The sequence below is a fragment of the Schistocerca gregaria genome, chromosome 4 (genome assembly GCF_023897955.1).
Source record: "Schistocerca gregaria isolate iqSchGreg1 chromosome 4, iqSchGreg1.2, whole genome shotgun sequence".
NCBI classification, from domain to species: Eukaryota; Metazoa; Arthropoda; class Insecta; order Orthoptera; family Acrididae; genus Schistocerca; species Schistocerca gregaria.
Window position 1 is genome coordinate 184,102,386 of NC_064923.1, and position 24,227 is coordinate 184,126,612.

Below are 24,227 nucleotides of genomic sequence, written 5' to 3' on the forward strand. Positions count from 1 at the left end.
ATATAAATGGAATACGATGTTTTATTATTAAAACAAACCTTCCTATTTTTCTAAGGTTCTCTCTGTACCTGTGTTATTGATTTTCGCCTTCCCATTTGTTTGGTATGCTGTGATTCTCTGCAGCAAAATACAAGACGTGATTTTAATTCACATTTGTGTTGTCTGAAGCAGAGGTGTAAAATAGTGCCTGCTTTGTCTGTTAATGATGATGAACCTAGCTTATAGAACATTTTTAACGTTAGGCTAGACTTTCTCTACCTGCAATGCTCTCATGCGTGTTTGTGCACGTATTTCATCCTATTCGCAAACAGTAGGACATTAAGAATTAAATTTTAAAAAATTAACTGTTGAGCTTTAGGAATTAGCTAGAAATTAATTGGGTATCTGATGTAGGATACTGGGGTAATATATATCAAGTCGAGATAGTTGTAGAGACTGGAATTTGTTCACTGAAAAAACTGCACGATTATTGATTTTATGATCCAGAAAAACAGCAGTATTCATAAAGTTTACAAGGAGACTTTACCATCTCTTCAATATGACATTACAAAAAGTCGGAAAACAGAGCATACTTCTACAGCGGTTTTTATTCGGCAGGCACAATCAATCACTCTAGGAGGATTATTTTTAACCGTTCGGTGTTGCAGAGACGATTTTCAGGATAGAGTCTTGTTAAATGTGGTACTGTTCTTTCCAGGTACGACAGCTCAACTCTGAATTGGTCCGTATCAGGTTTATACATGAAAGGAACAAGAAAACAATGACAGTAACAATTTATAGACTTTAACATGTTTATTTGCATTTTCGTTTCTGTACAAATCGTATTTGTAATTTCTTATTTTGAAGTGTGCTCTTTCCATTTCAAAGAACACGAACGACAATAAAAATTTACGTTTATTCAGACAGTAAACAGAGTGACACAGTAAGAGGGAGGCCGGGAAAAGCGTTTCAGAGGTCATACAAACAACTAAGAAACGGCGTCTTCGAACGAAAATATCATATTTCATGCTAATTTCAGGAAAGCAGAGGGCAAAAACTCGTGCAATCATTGGCTTTCCGGTGTAGACACAGCTGCATTCTGTGCGTTAATCCAAATGGTATTTCTTTCTTATGGCCTCAAATAGCTGTAATATGAAGGTCCTTTAGTGAAATACGCAGTAATGTTGAAAAACGGTAAATTATTGTCTTATTGTTAGAATCCGGTGTTGAGTGACACGTTGGACAAAACACACGTAAGGTATGGTGCTCCTGACTGAAGAATGTAAAACACGAAATTGTTTGTTTCAAAATATCTGTAGTAGTTAGGTGCTACATTCACCATAAATTCAGGATATACGGGAAAGAACACGGAGATCAAGCCTCGAAGTAAGTCATTTGATATAGAATTGGAAAATAATCGTACATGTATTGGGCTTTTAGCTTGGAAGTTTAAGTACTATACTGCCATACAGCAATTTTTACTTCGAGAATATTGTATTCGTTATGGGCCGAGATTTCGTTACTAATTAACCGGCGTCAACATTTGAGTATACGAATGCTGGAGCAGTTGCTACAGGTTTCTCCTATAGTTTGATTACATAATATCGGATATATTAAATTCTAATTGTTTGACGTAACGCTGTTCAAGAAAATCTTTGAATTTCTGTTAAAAAGGGTCCGAAACGTCAGGATGCTTCAATGTTTTCCACTGAAAACGCTAGAAGAATTTCCACCTACGGTTAGATGTTATGCCATGTTGTTTGTGGCCTCTGATTTGGAAAGTCCTTTGGTGAATTGAGCACATCTTATTTCTGTGAACTTCTGCAACTGCAATAAATTCGCAATAAATGTACAGCGGATACTGAAACTGACTCTAAAGAACATATTTGTCCAAACGTAACGAAATATTTCCATACTTGACTGCAGTTACTGCACAAGACTACGTAGCCCCCCAATTACACTTAATAAGGCCCCATGCTTAACACATTTTCCGAGTTCGTACACCTTCCTAAATTACAAGACGAAAATTTCCTCAGCACAAATCCAAACTTTTGGAGAAGTACATAAGCCATCGAATTAATCGACCGGTAACTTATAACCTGAAGAACACTCTCAGTAAGATTTTCTTGTAAACAAAAAAGAAATTTAGAAATTAGGGAATAAGGTGCATGTTTTGACCAGCTGTCCACACGTCCTTAAGAGAGTAGAAGCTATCTAAGTGTTCATTAAAGTAACATAATTCAAGTAATTTACTAAATAACCTCAGCAGCAGTAGTAGACAATCAAGCAAAACTGACACTTGTGTGGATCTTCTATTTATGTGTGTGTGTGTGTGTGTGTGTGTGTGTGGCGTTATGATTAAAGGGTGATGGTATTGAGAAAGATAGCAAGTAAAATGTGTTTATGGAAGTGATAAAATCCGGGCTGAAAAAATGAAACAAGCGAGATCACTGAGGTTCTTGGTTCCTAGTTCACAGAGCTTTTACAGGTAATTATTTTACCATATTACTGTCTGCCCTGAATTAACATGCAAAGCAGCAGACCGTATCTGCACCAAAGCGTAATTTCGTACTTCAAACGTAAAAGAAATAATATTAGCGTTCACAACAGTGGGGGTACCTGAATGCTACTTGATATTGTTGAGACAGCAGTTTGAAAACCAGTTACTTACACCTGAACTGATATTATTCTCTGCCACAATATATGGATACTAATTACAAATGATGTTAAAATAGTGAGATGAGAAAAGATTAAATTATAGTCCATTTTAACAAATCATAGTATACGAGCAGAATCAGTAGTCCACTACTTCTAGATTGTGCCTCGACAGCTCAGTCGGGAACAGCATTTCCCGCGACACGCAAGGTTTTGGGTTTGAGACCCGTTCCTGTACATGGTTTTAATCTGCCAGGAAGTATCGTGTAGAACGTCCTACGGGATGGATGTACTTATGATGAATTATTCTCAACTTACTGGTCTCAACTCCATAATCTGATGTTTTGCTTCGAATACTGCCTCCAACATGGTTGCAGACTATAAAAATGCAATTTCTGTGTGTCAGTGTATGCTCATAAGAAGAATAAAAAGTTGACAAGAATGATGAGATGCGTGTCTATGAACGAGCACCATTGTGAAACGTCTCTAAACGTCGTCACCGGTGTAGCAGCATGCAATGGAATAATCTCTCAAATACAGCCTTGGTTAAAGAAGAAAAGGAATTTGCTCACCTGCAAGAGCCTTCTAAAGCAATGTCATGATGTTCTACAGTCACACTTACAAGGGAAGCTTCAGAATACTATTCGGAAATACTGCCATGCTGGTCGTCAATATTTCGCTGCGTGAATACTTCTCGAACAAAAACTAAAAGTTATGCTATGTAGTACTGGCAGACGGACATAGAACGACTGGAACGTGAAAACTAATGGAGAACTCACGTAAGAAGGGTATCACTCAAAAGTGTTCCTAAAGTCACTCCGTGTTCATCCACGTTTATCCTGGAATTCCAATGGTGCATCCCAGCTCGTTTCTTACAATGTTAGCATGTGCACTCTTGTAGCAAAAATGAACACAGTCGTAAGCTTCGACGTAATGCGGTAATGTGAGCCAGAAACACAGCCTCCCTCATCCATCTCAATGCGCTGGTGGTGAACGATGATTGTTTCGTCGCAGTGGTACAATGAAGTCTTCAGGAAGCGTTGAAAAACAGCGACAATGGTACAATACATCTACACAGTATCTTATAATTAACGTAGTTTTATAAAGAGCCTTAAAAACATCTAAAACACAAATTTTTAAAAGATGTTTCTGAGGGAATTGAAACTCATGATATTGCAGCACGATATGTTAGTAAGAACTCACACTTAAACTAAAATTACTGTTTTGCACAGTGAGTTGTACATGTTAACTCCCGCAGCAGAATGATGAAGTTTTGCTCAGTGTAAAGTGCCAAAGTCTTGTTAAAACTATTCACAAAATTCTGCACTGAAGTATTCGTGTAATCTAGATGAACAGTTAGTTTTGATTAGACCACAAGGAAAAAACATTGTTTTCACTTGCGCTCGTATATGCCTGAAGAATTCACAAACATGTTCCACACCGATAGAAAACTTTTCTATCATAATTTTAAATACACTTAATCTACACTTAGAACTGATTGCAATAAAACATAAATATGATATCTTTAGATGGCTTTCGCTATGATAAGTGAAGCAAACAACCAAGTATAACAAATCTAAATTCCCAGGAGTGTAATAGTGCAATTTTGTGTCTATTAAAAATATACTAAACAAAATACTGTCCTTATTTAACGATGCGATATTCAGGCAGCTTCTCCAAGGACGTGCCCCAAAGTAACTGATCTTCTTTCTTCAGCAGAGCAAGATTTGCAAATTCTTCAGAATTTAACTTTTTTCCAATTTTTAGAATATCGGGTGCAACATTATCACCGAAGCTACGGCTTTACATGATGCATGAGGTATTCTCAGACTTTTTATTTAAGCTCCTCTCATCCAAAACGTCACGCAGTTACAAAAAATTCTGCGTGCTACTGTTTCTATAAACATCAGTCTCCGAGGTCAGAGGCGTAAAGCCACTTTTCGGACAAATAATTCGCATTTAGACGGTGAATGGCTGAGAGCAAGGCAACTTATATCATTTTACTTGACTTATTTACATTGCCCTTCAACACCTCTGTTACGTTATATATACTTCGATCAGGTACAAAATTGCGGTTTCACTTCGAGACATGGGTACGTTCTCAATGGACGTGGAAATGAAGGAAACGATAACTAATACGACAGCTCTTCATTTTGTTACTGCTTGGATCAGGTATAAACAAAGGGTGGAGATGAAGTAGAATGTACATGAGCAGTAATTTTGAGCACTGAAATATTCCAGAGTGAGAAATGTGTCATCTGATAGGTTGGAAAATTCTATGAGCCAGTAGGCGACAGATGAGTATCATATCCCATGTCGTGACTGTAGGACTATCGAATTCCGACGGTGATTGCATCGGCGGACGGCGTGACTGCATGCGGCGCGCTGGCGATCCAGGCGACGACTGGCTGTTTCATTGCGAGACCGCTGATCGAACGTGGCGCCACTGTCGGCGGCCGCGCATGCGCTGGAGTGACGTTGGCGGCTGGGCAGAGAAACACGGACAGACAGCCACACTCAGACCTGCGTGTGCGTGTTGCTGTGCAGCTGGTCGCCGTCCGCGCTGTTGATCTGATTGGCCGGCGTGTAGTACTGGAAGGAGCAGAACTAAACTGGAGTTAGTCAGGACTAGTACGGATTATTAACCTTTGAAATATTTCAGTTTTAACTACAAAATCAATTTGGTGAAGCATTTTTACTTAATAAACGTTTCACAAAATGGAAAGCTGTGAAGATGAATGCATTTTCATGGTTGTTATTAGGAGTGCCTTTTGCACTACCGATTAGTGATTTTGTAATGCTAAGAGTAAGTACCAATGCTTTTACTTTGACACATATGATATGGTTCCCTATACCATTTATTCGATAATTTGATGGTACCATGAGGAATATCAGACTATCGGTAGCAGAGGTATCGAATGGATTTGGACCAAATAATAAACTAGCTCTTTAATTTAATGAGAATAAAAATGTATGCAGTATCTGTGTAGTACACAAGAGAAACAGGTTCAAGACGAAAAGTTACATACCATACGCAGTCTACAGCTAACATTAAAGGTTTCAACAACACACACCTCTAAGACGAAGTATGTACCCATTAACCATACAGGGCGCGAAAAGCTATTTACAATGTGTACAGAAACCAGATGGCAGTTATAAGGGTCAAGGAACATGAAAGGGAAGCAGTGGTTGGGAAGGGAGTGAGACAGTGTTGTAGCCTCTCCCCAATGTTATTCAATCTGTATATTGAGCAAGCAGTGAAGGAAACAAAAGAAAAAAAATCTGAGTAGGAATTAAAACCCATGGAGAAGAAATAAAAACATTGTAATTCTGTCAGAGACAGCAAAAGACTTAGAAGAGCAGTTGAACGGAATGGACAGTGTCTTGAAAGGAGGATATAAGATGAACATCAACAAAAGCAAAACGAGGTTAATGGAATGTGTCGAATTAAGTCGGGTGATGCTGAGGGAATCAGATTAAGAAATGAGACATTTAAAGAAGTAAAGGAGTGTTGCTATTTGGGGAGCAAAATAACTGACGATGGTCGAACTGGAGAGTATATAAAATGTAGACTAGCACTGGCAAGGAAAGCGTTTCTGAAGAAGAGAAATTTGTTAACGTCGAGTATAGATTTAAGTGTCAGGAAGTCGTTTCGGAAAGTATTTGTACGGAGTGTAGCCATGCATGGAAGTGAAAAATGGACGATAAATAGTTTGGACAAGAAGAGAATAGAAGCTTTCGAAATGTGGTGCTACAGCAGAATGCTGAAGATTAGATCATATTTAGGATCTGGTTCCTACTTGCACATCACAGCCAATTTAAAAAAGATGTTGTTAATAAAAGTTAACTTCAGCTAACAGAACTGTTTTTTTAGTTCGTTTTTGTGGTAGGCATAAAGTACTGCACCTTTTGATAGTACACGTTATGAAAAATATGTTCATATTGCTAGGGTTAAATCAAATGCTTTGGTGAAGGCTCATTTTGTTTGAAAAACAGTGGGTAAGAATGCTCTCTGATCATGGCGCGTGTGGGTAGCATAAATCTTACTTCACCGCCTGTATCTTGTTTGCGATTTGAATATTGGTCATTTGCTCCTGGCTTTTGTATTTCATTTTATATTTAAGCTGGTTTTTGGAAACAAAGCATTATTTCCGTGTTTCGTCTTGTATTGTGGAGGTCATTTTGACTTTAACAAAAGTTTAAATATACATTACAAATCAGTGCCTTATGATACTGCCATTTTTGTTACATCGTTATTGACTTATTGTTACTAATTTCTGGAACTGAAATCGATACAAATTACCGTATAATATCTGGTACGGAAGCGTCCCTGGGAACTGTTCCATTGTTAATGATTTGATAAAACAACTAGCTAGCTAACTTCCTATTCTGGCCACCTTAGTTTCTGTTAACATTTGTGATTTTTGGGAAATCATATACTAATTTGTATAAATAAAGTAATTTCCTTGAATAGCATAGATTTCTGTTTCTATTCTTTCTGTGCCTTACCAGGCATATAATACTTTCATCAGGATTTTGCATATCTATAAATACCTAAAATTCATTGTTGAAAAAACGAAAAAAAAACAAAAATTAGTATTCACTAATAGACTGCACATAATATATAAAACCCAAATTGTCGAGTTTCTATTAAGTCAAAGCACATATGCATGTAGTATATATGACAGTCAGGTGAAAAGTTCCCAGACTGGCAGGGATCGATAACATGCCATTGCGCAGACGTGTATTTCGATAACAACAGTAACTTCTACACGAATGCATCTTGTATTATGGCCCTCCGGAATTTTTATCATTGTAGTGCGATTGTAAAAGATTTGCCGAATACCCAAATACGACTTGCATAAACGCTAAGGCGGGTTCAAAGGATTTTGCATCCACAAAGTTATGTAAATCCAGAAATGGATGGAAATTAGATGGGCAACACATACGATGAATAGGGTAGCAGTCAATGTTCCAACAGTCTGTACTTGTAAAATCTCAGTTATCAGATTGCTAAAGGGCACTTTCAGAGAAGTGTAGTCTACATGAAGTATTACATTTATCTTTTTGAGGTATACGCTTTTTTCGTGCGTATGAGGTCTGAGTCAGGAGGAAAGGTACATGCTTCAAGGGGTGATGGTATTACTGATTCTAAACAAAAACCATCATATGGAAATATGCCGTATTCCGAGTGGTTTCCGAAACAGAACACAATTAAAAAAACTTTTGTGCGCTTTTTTAATAACTCGAAACCGCACACCCAGCATTAAACTACATTAAATTTCCTACAAAAAACGTCCTATTCATTTTTTCTCTAGGAGTAACAGTTAGGGCAAAGAGAGAGCGAGAATACTGAAAACCTCGTGCGACGAGCATGCCCTGTAGCATAGGTTGTTTTGTACGGCAATTTGAGATAGACTCACGACTTGATAGGCCACGAGTGTCCTGTAACAAATTGTTCGTGTCCGTTTCATCTACACTGTTGTGGTACGTTGTAAACAATGACAATGTTTGAATAATATAGAAAATAAATAACGGTGCACATTAAATGTGTCCTATCTCGGAAACTACTCCGAATAGAAGATACGTCCATTTGAAGCTTTTTGTTCAGAACGACTAATGTTTATCACCTTTCAAACCATCTACCTTTCCTCCTGTCTCACCCTGCATGTTCATCAAGATCACCCTAAGTTATGTCAGTTATTGCTTCACATATCGAAGTCTGATGAATAAGAAGAACTCCGCGGGCACCACAGATAAATTTCGACATAGCTAAGCTAGATTCCTTTGGTGCTAAATGACAAGCTTTCACCTGTTTCATTCGTTGGTACTACTCTATCTAAGGACATCGTTGAACTAAGTATGAAATTCAGCATGTTTCCCACAAACAAGAAAGTATTGACGTGCAAAGCAATTATCTTAAAATATTTCAAAGTTCCAAGTAAACAAAGAAAACAAACACAAAGAAAACAAACTCACCTGATTTGGAATCAGAAATGTATATTTTCTTTACAAGGTACATATGGTCAAATTTGTAAAGCAGTTCAGTATTGTAGGAAGTGGAGGTGATACAGAAACAGTATGTGCTGTTGGTTAAAATACCCATCTCTTCAAACAGTAAAAGATGCTGCAGGTACAAACAAGGGAAAGGGAACAGAATCAGAAATGTATATTTTCTTTACAAGGTACATATGGTCAAATTTGTAAAGCAGTTCAGTATTGTAGGAAGTGGAGGTGATACAGAAACAGTATGTGCTGTTGGTTAAAATACCCATCTCTTCAAACAGTAAAAGATGCTGCAGGTACAAACAAGGGAAAGGGAACAGAAAGTGAGAAATCGAAATAAATATTAAAAGGAATATGAGATAATACGTTGAATTAAACAAAAATGTTTGTAAATACAATGGAGATGATGTTAAAAATACATAAAACATCTAGTAATAAAAATAATGGCCCTACGTCTCATTCAAAGTAACAAGTCAGAGTCATTAAAACTGAGTGATATTAATAAAATTCTTTAGTAATCATAGGTACTACAATAAAGAAGTTTCTCCTTTTCCGTCGTTTTCGCCTGACGTCTGAGCGAGATAATGTTGAAGTTTTTGAAACCTCGTTTTGGAGGAACGAGTTAAATTAACCGCGTCGCCATCATGAATGAGGTCTTCCATGGCACTCATTGCATACTTCTAGCTATTGGTGACAAGTTTTGTCCGTTGAACGTTTACCAAAATATGTAAAAAATAACATAATTAGAATGGCAGATAACTTGAGAGTTGTCTGTTACATTCACGACTTACAATATTTATTATCGTTTTCTGCTCTTAAACAGTAGGTACTCTGCAAAAGATAGATTTTGCACTGAGCCCTCACTCTCTGATAGCATATTTGTCTTTGACTTCTTGGTACACTGCCACGAGGAAATGCTTTCATATGTTAGTTTTGGTGGGCCAGTCAGAAGCGAACGCGATGACTGACCTAGTGGGGATCACCTTGTTTTAGCGCACAAAGATTGTTCTAGCTGGATGGCGATGCCTGACAGGTGCAGGTGGGGTAAGAAGCTGATACAGCTGAATATGAATAAGTACAATAGAATTTAGGGTGTGTTGTTCAACCGCAGACTCTGTACTGTAAAAGTGTGTCTGGTTTCTTGTTTTTTCTGTAGGCCTTGGGTTAGTGGTTTTTACGGCAGAGGTATCAGCTTTTCTGAGCTGTCACATGACAGCGATAAAAAAAAACCCTCTCTCACAAAATTTCGTCTGGGGAGCATACCTGGCAGAAAAAGGACGTTATAGAGTGGCAATCTGGTAACACCGTAACTACATGTATGGTATCTACCTCTGTCAGTATATATTAATTATGCTGTACATTTAGTACAATGGGTAGAGTTTTGGAATAGCATGCAGGAGGTCGAGGGTTCGATCTCAAGTTGGGAGGCATTTTTTTTATTTGCTAACGTAATTCTGACATTTCATACCATAATATACACCGTTTCTTAGGTCACATGCATCCTAAACTTACAACAATTTGTAACGCTGAGCATAACAATACGTGGATAGACAAATAAGCAATAGACAGTTGAGACAAATGAACTGCCATAAGACGGAATAACTACAAAAACAATATCAATTTCGAGATAGTAAAGACGATAGCGTAATACAAACCACATGATCTACTTGTCATTTATACTACATGTAATATGAACTCCCAGAAGTCACACATTAGCAACAAATGACAATAATAATGTCCATATTAATTACTGCATGACCTTCACAACAGAATACGTTGTCCTCAGAACAACATAAGCTCAAAGCGACCTCCCTGCACGACCAACCCCCCAGATCATAGACCTCTGTATCCTTCGCAGGAAAGCTGCGTCTACAGTAACAAGAACCTTATGAACACGCTCTACCAATTCTTCCACATTAATCGGCAGCGTAGAGTCCATGTGATCCTTAAGTTGTCCCCACAGTAAGAAATCCAGGGGCCTTAGGTCAGGTGAATGTGGTGGCAATAAAACTGGACCTACAAGTCCAAGCCATTTCCTGAAAATTTTCAGTCCAAATACTATACACATTAATTCCAGACTGTGGAGGTACACCATTAAGTTGGAATCACATCCTCCACCTAACATGTAGTGGAATATTTTCCAGCGCATCATGCAGACAGTTAGAGAGGAATTCATGATACCTACGTGTAGTCAACTTGTTAGGCAACATGTACAGGCAACAACCTCTGTCGCCTAAAATTCCAGACCAGACGTTGACAACAAAACCAAACTTGATATCCACGGTCGCGGGTTAGCCTCACGGCAAAGGTGGGCATTGTGCATATTGAACACAACCACACAAGTGAATACTGCTTCATCCGACAATATTACAGTGTTCACAAAGTCATCGTCAGCTTCCTGTTGTTGTTGGAAGCATTAACAGAATTGCGCCCGCTGATGTCGATCTGCAACATGCAGGTTTTGCGTGAAAGCATAATGATAGGGGGCAGCCAATGCTCCTGGAATGAGATTTTCACTCTGCAGCGGAGTGTGCGCTGATATGAAACTTCCTGGCTGATTAAAACTGTGTGCCCGACCGATACTCGACCTCAGGACCTTTGCTTTTCGCGGGCAAGTGCTCGACCACTCTTTTTTTTTCAAACCTCGTTTTGTTCGCTTGTGTTCGTTTCATCTGCTCGGGGTGGACGTCGTAAGACGTCCGGTTAAGTTCGTTGTTGATCGATTAACTCAGTTTTTTTATTACAGAGGGCAGCTAACCCTCCGGCCGAACACGCTGAGCTACCGTGCCGGCAGCCAACTGAGCTACCGAAGCACTACTCACGCCCGGTACTCACAGCTTTACTTCTGCCAGTACCTCGTCTCCTACCTTCCAAACTTTACAGAAGCTCTCCTGCTAACCTTGAAGAACTAGCACTCCTGAAAGAAAGGATACTGCGGAGAGATGGCTTACCCACAGCCTGGGGGATGTTTCCAGAATGCGATTTTCACCCTGCAGCGGAGTGTGCGCTGATATAAAACTTCCTGGCAGATTAAAACTGTGTGCCCGACTGAGACACGAACTCGGGACCTTTGCCTTTCACGGGCAAGTGCTCTACCAACTGAGGTACAGAAGCACAACTCACGCCCGCTACTCACAGCTTTACTTCTGCCAGTACCTCGTCTCCCACCTTCCAAACTTTACAGAAGCTCTCCTGCTAACCTTGCACAACTAGCACTCCTGAAAGAAAGGATATTGCGGGGACATGGCTTAGCCACAGCTTGGGGGATGTTTCCAGAATGAGATTTTCACTCTGCAGTGGAGAGCTTCTGTAAAGTTTGGAAGGTAGGAGACGAGGTACTGGCAGAAGTAAAACTGTGAGTACCGGGCGTGAGTCGTGCTTTGGTAGCTCAGATGGTAGAGCACTTGCCCACGGAAGGCAAAGGTCACGAGTTCGAGTCTCGGTCGGGCACACAGTTTTAATCTGCCAGGAAGTTTCGTATCAGCGCACACTCCGCTGCAGAGTGAAAATCTCATTCTGGAAACATCCACCAGGCTGTGGCTAAGCCATGTTTCCGCAACATCCTTTCTTTCAGGAGTGCTAGTTCTGCAAGGTTACCAGGAGAGCTTCTGTAAAGTTTGGAAGGTAGGAGACGAGGTACTGGCAGAAATACAGCTGTGAGTACCGGGCGTGAGTCGTGCTTCGGTAGCTCAGTTGGTAGAGCACTTGCCCACGGAAGGCAAAGGTCCCGATTTCGAGTCTCGGTCGGGCACACAGTTTTAATCTGCCAGGAAGTTTCATAATGCTCCTGGAGCACATTAACGACCATGCGTTGCGAGACACGCAGCTGCCTTGCTACGCTACGTGTACTTCGTTGAGGTTTTTGGTGTATGACCTCCAGAGTAGCTTTCTCAGTAGCTGCAGTACGGACTCCCGTGGACGACTTCAGTCACGTGCTGGTGGAAGGAGAGAACCTGACCCCCGAAGGTGCAGATCCAGACTACAAAACGCATTTTTATCTGGATGGCGTTAACGAGGATATCTAGCAGCATATTCACGAGCGGCAACAACAGCCCAGTTATCAGATGCACTGAGGACCAGAAGCATATCCAAATATTAATCATTTCTGTATGCCATACGTGTGCCACATTGGTTTAGAGGTTTACAATGAGAAAATTCGATATGTGTACGCATGTACATTGGATTCTGTCTCAGGTGCATTACTCCGCTCGCAACCAGTCCCTGTCTGGGACAGCGCATGCAGTATAAACATTCCGTCGGTCCTGCGCGCTGTTCCACATAACGTGCATTACCCCTCTGACAGATATTGTAATGCATCATTCATCCTAACACCGCTAATTGTGAAATGTTCGACATCGAATTAACACTGTTTCCTAATGGTAATAGGTGTGATGTTTCCACAACCCCATCGATAGAATAGAAATAGAAATAATAATAATAATAATAATAATAATAATAATAATAATAATAATAATAATAATAATAATAATCGGTTGCGATATGTACTAAACAGCATACAATTACCCGTGTAAGTGTTGAAAGGCATCATTAGTGGGTCCATGGTGATAACACATAGAAGTAGTAACCGAGTTTGGACTGGTAATGTAAGTCCCTAAGGAAATGTAAAGGACCTGAACAAGACATGATTAATAGTTGGTACTAATCTATGAGACCACTGGAGGAGGGTGCGAAGAAAACAGGCTTCGTATCTAATAGATTTATTTATTTAATCGTATGGCTACGAACCCCCTCGGCAAGGCCATTCGCTGGTTGCCAGTCTTTCCAATTTGACGTCGCTTTCGGAGACCTGCAGTCGATGAGGATAATAGGATGATGATAAGGACAGGACAACACCTAGTCGCTGGGAGGGGAAAAGTCCCTGACCCAGCCGGGAATCGATCCCGCTCGCAGAGGACTGACAATCCGTCACGCTGACCATTCAGCTACCGGGGGCGGATCTAATAGATGAAGTGGGGCGAGTAAATTCACGCCCAGGATGTGGAAGGGGCTTCTTTCAAATCTGACTAATCTTCCATTTCTACGATTGTAGTATGTAAGTGCAAGTGTTTTCTAGAGGACTTGCTGCAAACGCTGTTGATGATTAAGATGCCAGTATCGAACCATCGACCTCCTGCATGCTAACCAAAAAATATATCCATTGCACCAACTGTACAGCATGACTAACATGTGCTGTCAGATATAGTTTTATAGATATATTGGCAAGTGTAGTGACCAGTTTCTCTCGTCTATTTCCCTTGCATGATTTTACAGAAGATAAGTCCACAGATGGAGTTGCAGAAGGTGCTTACAGTTTGTTACTTTATATTGTGCAACGTAACTGCTGTGTATATTTGAACATTCAAATTTCTAAAAGAAGAGCTAGGCTCACAGAGTTGGTCAAATATCCCCACTGCACAGTACTTGGCTAGAAACTTAGTGACTTAAAAGTCGTAAATGTTAGGTCATGCGCATTTTGGAACTGAGAACATCATGGAATACAGTCAAGTGTCTATTTATTCAATGATTACCATGGTGTACAAAGTAACCTAGTCCTATCCTTCACTGATATCCTCATCTATAGCTATCACAGTCAGATAGTGTTTTTGTCATTCTATTCATTGGTCTGAACGTTATATATGACTAGGTATTTCTATTCAGGGCATGTTTCACAACACACAGTTCCATGTAATCTGATCACAACGCAGAAGGTAGGTGGGAACTTACACTTGGTTTTACCCCACCAAGACGCTGAATAAGGGCACTACTAATTATATGTGTCTTGGAACATCACTTAGTTTAGTTAAGGTTCTGTAATCGTTTCACATGTATCCTGTCCGTGGGACAATATCATCAGGAATTCTTATTTGTTAACCTTCTCCTGGACACTTTATTCACCTTAATTGCCACTTATATTATTTCATGTTTTCAGAATAGAGTAAAAATCATTTCATACTTTATTACATTTTATGACTGTGTTGAGTCATATTCTGTGTATTCTTTTCGTATTTGGTTGGCTGGTGGCATAATGACTTTGTGTGATTTTCTGCTGCAGACCTCAGATTCCGTTAATTTATTAACAGATAATGTGTGAGCTATTCAGTGTGATCTGGTATGAAAAGATTTCATGTTTTCAATTAATAATGAAAGTGCTATACGCCTACTTAACGTAGTTTCTAGTGTGCATTTGGGTTGCATAAGTTAATTTGAGTGAAGACTGGTGAAATCCACTCGTGATTATGGTATATGGGACCTGTTGCAACAAGTTACTGCTACTGATGCTGTAATTTCATTATCGAGCACATCTGCTTCAGAAACGGATAATTTAGATAAGTTTTCTACTCCAGTGACCGAAAACATGGTTTCACTTTAACTGCCTGTAAGTAGTTGAATGTAAGTAAGTGGCAAAGATTTCATACAACCACGTTTGTTGATAAGATTATTGGCATGGGAAGAGTATACTGAAACATTTTCTAACTTTATTCTCATGATTAATATGGAATGATAAACGTTCATGTATGAGGCAAATCAAAGGGGGACAAGAATGATGACAATTCATTAGTGGAAGGGGATTTATTTCTACTAAGAGATGACCATGAGGGCAGACGTTGCAGAGAAGTTGACTGTTGCTCTAAATCAGGAAGTTGTGAGTCAAACACAGGAACAAGTGACTAGTCAGAGAACAATTTTGCAGTGTCTTGTGCAGGAGGTGAAGAATTAAAGGTCGTTGAAGGAAAGGCCATTTCAGACAACAGAGTGGAGATGCAGATGGCTGTTAAGAAAGTCATTGAACATGCAGTGCCAGTAAGTGATGCTGATTCTGAAGATGCAAGGTCATTCTTACGGTTCAAAGAATGGCAAAAGGACTTTAATAAGAAAAGTACACAGTTAGGTCATGAATTACAAAAGAGGGTTTCTAATATTAAAGAGAAGATAGGCAAACGTTAGTCCAGAAATTGCTATAGTAGAAGTCAGATGGCTGCTGGAGAAACTGATTTGGGCATTAAGAAGAGTCATATCTACACTTCAGAGGGAGGAGATGGATTCATGAAAACACAAGGTGTGAATAGAGAGAGAATACTTTAGATCGATTACAATCATTTCTCGTCAGTGCAAAAATTTCAAATGTTTTTAAACACATGGTTAGACCAATTTAACTTGTCACTTCCTCCAACTTCGCCTGCTGCTCAATGATTGAATATGCTTGTAGTCATTTGGAATGTCCAGCTCTAATGCATCCGTACAATTTGTCAAAAATTGCGAGTTATTCTAAGTATTTCATCATTTACTCTTAACTGCTTATTCGTCTGAAGCAACTCATAACAGATTAGATCTTACGCTATTAATGACACAAATGTTTAATCAACCAAATTTCACAATGTACATTTCTTTGAAAGTTAGAGTATGTGAGAGAAATGGTTCTTACTGAAAACAGGAGAGGGTTAGTCATTAGATAGTCCAGTACTGATAACAGATGTGAATGGAGTTACCTTGTTGTGTGTTTTGTGTATGGGGGACCAGATAGTTCAAATGGTTCTGGGCACTATGAGACTTAACTTCTGAGGTCATCAGTCCCCTAGAACTTAGAAATACTTAAACCTGACTAACCTACGGACAGCACACACATCCATGCCCGAGGCAGGATTCGAACCTGCGACCGTAGTGGTCGCGCGGTTCGAGACTGTAGCACCAAGAACCGCTCGGCCACCCCGGCCGGTGGAGATTAGATGTACTGAATGATTCAGTTTCTCAGATGTGTAAAGGAGTCGGTCTTTCCTGGGGTGCTGAAGTCAAAAGGGCTATTATTAGAAACAGTTTTGAGGTGAAGATACAAGTAGATTCTGTGAATTTCGCTGTTGTGCCGTGGTTGATGGTTGACGCAATTTTCGAAGTATATTTTTTGTTGAAACTCCGTACAGTGAACAGCAGAGAAGTGCGTTTCTAGGCCGGCTGGACTGGCAGAGCGGTTCTAGGCTCTACAGTCTGGAACCGCGCACCCGCTACGGTCACAGGTTCGAATCCTGCCTCGGGCATGGATGTGTGTGGTGTCCTTAGGTTAGTTAGATTTAAGTAGTTCTAAGTTCTAGGGGCTGGTGACGTCAGAAGCTAAGTCCCATAGTGAAGAGAGCCATTTGAACCATTTTTGCGTTTGTGGGAGACTAGGTGGATGACGAGGTTGTTATTTGGTGAATGTGAAGTCAGAGAAAAGAGTTCAAACCACCGTCTTATGATTCTTATCAGACTTGAGTGTTCTTTTGACCCACAGCCTCTTGGGAGTGTGAGTTGAGGAGGCAGATGAAGCATAACTGGAAATTTGTTTAACGTACTGTGATGCAATTCGCTGGTTTCTCAGATCATCCAGGAAGAATCACAGGATTTCTCATCAGCTTAAGGTAAAGGAGCATAAGAAATTTTTGTCAAACACTATCCAATATCATATGTCTATAAAGAGAGATATGGAAATAAAAAGGTGATACAGCAGGATGTCATGATTATACTATTAGTCCATAGAATTATCCATTGTTAGTTATTCTGGAGAAAAGAGATAATATCCGGCTTGCGTTTGATTTACAGCATATAAATACGATTATTATATCGTTTGAGAGACACTGATTCACAACCCAGCATGATGGGTTTCCTTCCAGCAGTGAAGGGTGTGTCGGACAGTCTGTATGCATAACCGACAGTCATTGCCAATAGTGGGGAACTAGTTTTCTCATCAGTTACGACTTGAAACAAATACTGCTGAGCTGTAGTATCACTGTATATTAGTATATAAATCGTGCTCCATGGCTTTAGCAGCAATGTCACCGAGAGTTTCTCCAAGAGTGTCGTCCGTCGTGATTTCGATAGTGTGGCCTCAAGTGTGTCCTGGGAGTGTTTATCTGCAGTCTGTCTGAGACTCTGTTTCAGGGTTCCAGTCACAGTCGCCACTATAGCTCCAGCTATCGTTTAATGCCCTTGTGAAGAACATCTACCTCTCTTTGACATTGCCTACATTAGATAGAGGATTATATTCAGCAGTTAGCCTCAGAGCAGAATTGTCACTGGAATTTTCACTGGCAGGGTATACTGTAAAAAATTCTCTTGAAGTTCAGTGTTTGTGTGTCATTGAGTAAAGGTGTGTTTTGGAAATAGAACTGTAGTCATTTAAGTAGTTGTATTTTTAGGTATTTGTGCCTAAACTAGAGTTCGAAGTAGCCCCCCTACTTACAGTGACATCATTGGCACCTCAGAGTTTGTTGTCAACATACATGTTGGCAATGAAGCGCAGGTACAGCACTCTTGGCGGTGGACGAGTCTCAATAGAAATTTCAAGGAATCTGACTCCTGCTGTCCCTTAATTCAAGAGAAAGTTATTAGTAGTTAGAGTTGCATCCCTAATGTCAGAAATATGTGCCATTTCCATATTATGGCTCTGTTATCAATTCCACAAGTTGCCTATAACATTTAATGTGAGTTTGGCTGCTTTCATTACAGGTTTTAACAGTCTTTTGACCTACTTCTGGCTTAAGACACGTGATAATCACAGAGAAATTCAGACTGATCCATATAAGATTCAAGATATTTGTGACTTTCTTGTTCCTTCATCAAAGAAGCTGATTATTTATTGGGCAGCCAAATTTTTATAAACGATTTAGGAACCGAAATATGTCGGCTATGTTGCACCTTTGTGCATTAACAGCTAAAAATACTCCATGGGAACGTTGCAAGCATACTTGTATAACCACTATAATATTAAATTCGGCAATACTATATGGCTAAAAATGACATTTTTTTTTGTTTCAGAGGAGAGAAACTGACATTTAGTATTAGGCTGTTTGTACACCAGCGGAAATTTGTTGGATATAACGTCCACATTTTATGCAAAAACTGTTTTTTGGTATTTAACTAAACACGCGTCAGGACATTTGCGCCAATATCACAAGCTTTTCTTTACTGAAATCTGCGAAATTTGAGCCTGTCATAAATGAAAACTATTCAACGAAAATTGCACCTAAAACAGATAATGTTTGTTCTTGTCATTTACATTAAACGATTATGCAGAAACCTCTCTGCATTATCAGGTAACGGTAGTTAGTCATCTGCAACTAAATGATGTTAATATGAATTTGGATGGCGAGTTAACATATCACTTCATAACTAAACATTATTTTCTTAGCAAAGGTATTTTTGCAGCTATATTTGTAATTACTTAGTTTTAGCATTGGCAAATCCTTTTTCATCTGACTTCTTATGACTTACTGAGGACCACACGCCGATTGAGATCTTCACTCTGCAGTGGAGTGTGCGATGATATGAAACTTTCTGGTAGGTTAATACTGTGTGCCAGACCGAGGCTCGAACTCGGGACATTTGCCTCTCGCGGACAAGTGCTCTACCAACTGAGCACGCACTCCACTGCAGAGTTAAAATCTCATTCTGGAAACATACCCCAGGCTTTGGCTAACCCATGTCTCAGCAATATCTTTTCTTGCAGGAGTGCTAGTTCTGCAGGGTTCGCAGAGATTGGAAGATGTAAGAAAAGGTAGTGGAAAAATTGAAGCTGTGAGGACGGGTCGTGTGTAGTGTTTGGGTAGCTGAGTTGGCAGAGCACTTTCCCGCAAAAGGCAAAGGTCCCAAGTTCGAGTCTCACTCCAGCACACAGTTTAACCTGCTAGGAAGTTTCGGATTTCCGTTTGTAAACAATACTTACCACTTTGTGTGTTCAGACGCTCACCTGTGAAGAGAGTTTGGCATCAAATTCCAATTTGATTTTCTCCCTCTCTATCTCTATTCATCTCTCTCTTTTCGTGTGTGTGTGTGTGTGTGTGTGTGTGTGTGTGTGTGTGTGTGTGTGTGTGTGTGTGTGCGCGCGTTTTTAGCTATTTGTGGCGTCTTTCGTGAAGGTTCCTGTAATGTGTTAAATAATTTCTCTTTAAGTAGTACAGTGTCTTTGTTTATAATCTTTCACTCTGATGATGTGTTCTATGTGGGGAAATTTTTCTGTTCCTAGTTTTTGGTGTAGGCAGTGGGCGGATTCCAGTATTTTGAAATCACTTTGAGATTTAGTTGGGTGATGGTTGTAAGCCACTAAGTGGTCAGCACATGTGCCAAAGGAGCTATTTGTTTTTATTTGTATAAATTTAGAAGCTTTTTGTAAAACTTTTAATAACTTTCAAATGCTTTTTTCTCTGTATTGTCTCAATTGCATTTAACCTTATATTTTTGAAAACTGATCACCACTTTCAGTAGTTTAACTACCATCTAGAGATCTGAGAACAGACACACCGAAGAAAAATTGTTTAAGTTACAAATTTTGTAAAATTTGCTATTGGCTTATTTTCATTTTTTTTAAGTAAGTGTCGTGTAACCCATCAGAGTCCCCTGTTTCTTGAAAATTGTTGCCTATTCTGTTACGTATTTTATTATTATAGGTGGGTATGTCCCATTTTGTTTTGTGTGTAGTTGGTTGTTCTGTGTTCTTGCATATGATAATTATCTGTGTGTAGTACTCTCCTGTGTTGTGGAAGGTCTCGTACATATGTGGCCTGTTTTCTTCCATTCCATTTGCACATTTGTTTGCTTAGTTTCTCTATTTTTGTGTGTAGTTGGTTGTTCTGCGTTCTTGCATATGATAATTATCTGTCTGTAGTACTCTCCTGTGTTGTGGAAGGTCTCGTACATATGTGGCCTGTTTTCTTCCATTCCATTTGCACATTTGTTTGCTTAGGTTCTCTATTAAATAGGCAACATAAATATTTTACACTGTTATTTGTTTTATTTTGTTTAGCTCCTCTGTGTAGTTTACTTTGCTTACAGATGTTTTGTTTAAACTGTGAAGCATGAATTCAAAGCTTGCATGTTTGGATGCCAGTGGATGATTTGATATATGGTGCTTGTGCTTATTGGTTTCCTGAATGTTGTGAAGGCATGAGCGTCGTTTATTCTTTCCCTGGTGAGATCCAGAAGTTAATGTGTTACTTGTTTCTGTTTCTAATGTGATGTGAATTTTTGATTGTAAATTGTTTATTTAATTATGTAGCTGTTTCATGTATATGGTTCATCAGTTATGGAACTGGCATAACCTTAGACTTCTTGGTTTTGTTATGTGTCTGAAGATCTTGGTCTCTAAGCAGTTGATGAATATGTTGGCTAAGAGGCTACTAATAGTTGATCCCAATGACAATGCTTCCTGTTGGGAATACAATTCTTTGTTGACCACAAAAAATTTTGACTTGCTATTGTCATAGATACAGTTGTTACTTCATCAGTGTATGCCTCATGTTTGACCTTCTTTTATTCATTATGTGAGTATGTTAATTGTTTCAGGTACTGGAATGCGGGTGTCCATTTATGTGACATCAAATGATATAAGTCTTGCAGTGTCTAGTATGTCTACATCCCTGATTCTGTCTATTAATTCCTTAGAGATTGTAAGATTCTTATTGTCTCCAAAAATGCATATCTTCTTTAGTAATGTGCTTGTCCGTCGTGCAAGATGGTAGGATGGAGCATTTCCGAACTTAATGATCAATATGAGTGGAATATTTTATTTCTGCACATTCAATTGGGAATTTATAAGAGTGAGTCTTTGGACTTTTCTGCATCAGGAAGACTATGTTAGTAGGGCAACAGAAATTTTTTCATACCCTCATCTACAGATCTGAAAGACCCCTGGGTAACGTCATACATGGACGATCAATTCATATGTGTACAGAGAGGACTCATACTGCTCCTGAAATTCGCGAGGAAGTAATCATCATGCGAAAAGCTCCACTTCTGTCTCAACAGTGCAACGCCGTCTTCGTGAGCAAACTTTAAATGTCTGCACAACTGGCAAAAACCTCTGTTACGCAAACAAGACAACGTCAAAAGATTTCAATGGGTACATTAAGATGAAAACTAGAGCGTGCAGCAATGGTCCAAGTTACTGATCACGGAAGAATCTAGGTTTGAAGTATTTCGAAGCTATCGTCGATCGTTTGTTCGTCGACTTCGGAGAGCGTATAGCGAGGGAGTGTGTGACACCGTCAGTCAAGCTAGGTGGACACTCAGTCATGGAGTGGCGATATTTTGCGGGGGATAGATTCGGTGATGAAGTGAGAATTAATATAACATCAAAGAAGGAAGGATATCACAGGGCGCTGATCAAAAATGCAGGAGACATATTGGTCGTGGGTTTCTTTGCAGCAGGAAAATTATCCCAGACATGCTTCTAAGTTGTGCATGGGTTATGTAAACAGAAAAGTGGGGAACTTAAGAATACGATTCGATCAAGTTACTCACCTGACGTAAACCCCATCAAACGCTTATGGGATGAACGTGACAGAGAGGTCATCTAATGCTGAAGATGTATGGAATAATGTTCACACCTGTTGGTCTCGAATATCTGCAAAAACACTACAAAATCTTTATCTCCAGAATGGCAAAAGTTTGTTCAGCTCTTCTGAGGGCAAGGGGTGGATACTTTGAAGGGGCTTAAATCTAAATCATATTCACTTTACTTCACGATAAAAAGAGAAAACACTTGTTTTGTTGGTCTGTTTAGTTTTAAAATGTGTTTGTACGTCAAAATAAAATTTATTGTCATGACTGGCGTCTTTTTCAATAAAACTTCCGGGCTGAGAGGCTGATTTTCGTCGGAAGATGTCTCCCGCTGTGGGAGGCGAAACGTTAGAAAGCAATTTTATTCGTCGGTCACGGCCTCTCAGCCCGGAAGTTTTAAGTGAAAAAGTACAGTTTTTATCACGAGTGATCAAAACTTGTAGCCGGTAGTGCAGATCTATCCGATTACTACAACACTGTCCTAGTTTTCCTAGTTTAAAGTTCTGAAGCCTTCTCCCACAACCGCTGAGAATAGTTTCGGTGGTATGAAATGTCCTTACGTGATTTCTGATTCACTTTTGGATTTCTCTCTATGCAGATGAGTCTGCATCAGTAACATTTCTACCCACATATAATTAAGTGAACACACTGCAGCACAGACTCAATTAATTTGCACAGAATATTTTGTTTTCTTATTTTATGAAAAAGAACAACAGCTGCTATTCTGTCACGATTACTGTAATATCTATTTCACTGTTTTTAATTTTGTTGTTTTGCTCTGTAGTAAAATGTACGTAATGACTTGAATTCTGTTTCACTTTTGCTCTTTTCTTCACACTTTTAGCAGCCCTGTTTCATGTTATTTAATTGTTGTTGTGACTCAACTGAACTACCTTAGAATCCTACAGTTTTTTAACTTGTCACACTAAGACGTGAAGAGTGACTACTTAAAAGCCCGCCTGCGCTATCTAATTAGTGCAGCCTTGTCCACGTGCTCGCTACGGGACTGATAAGTGTGGCCAAAGCTGAAGAACATTCATTCATTTACCTTCAGTGGGAAATTTATGCTGTCGTACCTAAAGTAGCAGATCATGTATGTTAATAGACTTTCCTGCGAAAGATAAGGTTTGTCTTCATCATATTCTTTCCTGAGAAGGCACACAAAATATACTGAGGAAAATCTTAAAGAAACTAAATATATCACTGAATACTATCAGCAATAAAAGGTTGTTCAGTACGGGAACGTTCCGGCCCATTTTAAAATTTTAAATCCTCATCCGCTTATCTAAATGCAGAATAAACTTACATTCGAAACTAGAAAGAAACACACCTTTTAAGAACTTAAAGAAGCAGATGAATACTAAGTCTGACGGGATTACATCAGCAAATACGTCAATATGTCAGTAAATGAACTCTACGGACACATAGACAATTGGTGCAATTAGTTAACAAAGGCACTTTAGCAAATATTGAATTTTTTTGCAGGCACAGCTGAGGTACGAGAAAAGTGAAAATGAGAGCATCAAGTAAATAATAAGAGTATTAGGGAAAAATTTGAATTAGACATTACTACTCAGAAATAAATTCCTGGAAGGTGAGATATTACAGAGAACATTTCATAATAAAAACAATGAAAACAGAAACAGAATGCACAGAATATGCCAGAAGCCGGTGTCAGGTAGGCAACAAGTTTTATATGTGGGAGATGGCACATTAACAAACAACAAATGGGAACAATATTTCTGACGTTGGTGTGCTTTTGAAGCCGGAGTTAATCTCCAAAAGTATGTTTCTGCGTTGTAGGCCAGCAGTATACATCTTGATGAAGGCTCTTTCCAATTGTGGTCGAAAAATTGGTAAAAACTGGTGCACTTTACCAGATGATGCAATCTACGATCAAGAAGAATTTACAGAAAAAAGTGTCTGATAATTTTTCCGAAATGGAACACAACTGACAATTTTCGCATCGTGAGCGGAATTATAAAACCTTGTATTTACACGATAATATCCAGATATGTAGTAACAAACATTCAGAATCAAGGCAGTTATTCAACCAATTTATCAGAATAATGGAATATTCGTAATTGAAAGTGGCTTTACATATGATCTCAACAGCTTTAAATGATAATTTCAAGTTCTTAAAGTGCTAAACTGAATAAGATGTGTGTGTTTTTTTTATGATGCCACAGTTCCATTTTATTATGATGCAGGCCAACTCCATAAAGGTGTTAAAGAACATAGTATAGGACATTTTGAAAGTAGGCCTCAAAATCAATTATAAT

The 24,227-nt window shown here is 39.1% G+C and overlaps 1 protein-coding gene across 2 annotated transcripts in view; it reads right to left on the minus strand.

Annotated features, from left to right (window-relative positions):
- Positions 1-773: 773 nt before the first annotated feature.
- LOC126267159 (glutamate receptor 1-like) overlaps positions 774-24,227 on the minus strand; it is a 1,368,697-nt gene continuing 1,345,243 nt past the window's right edge. The window contains exon 19 of one of the 2 annotated variants that reach the window (XM_049972106.1): positions 774-5,226. In XM_049972106.1, the coding sequence (XP_049828063.1) occupies positions 5,152-5,226 (75 nt within the window). In that variant the 3' untranslated portion in view covers positions 774-5,151. Of the gene's footprint in view, positions 5,242-24,227 lie in introns of both variants that reach the window. The other variant, XM_049972105.1, reaches the window with a different exon arrangement.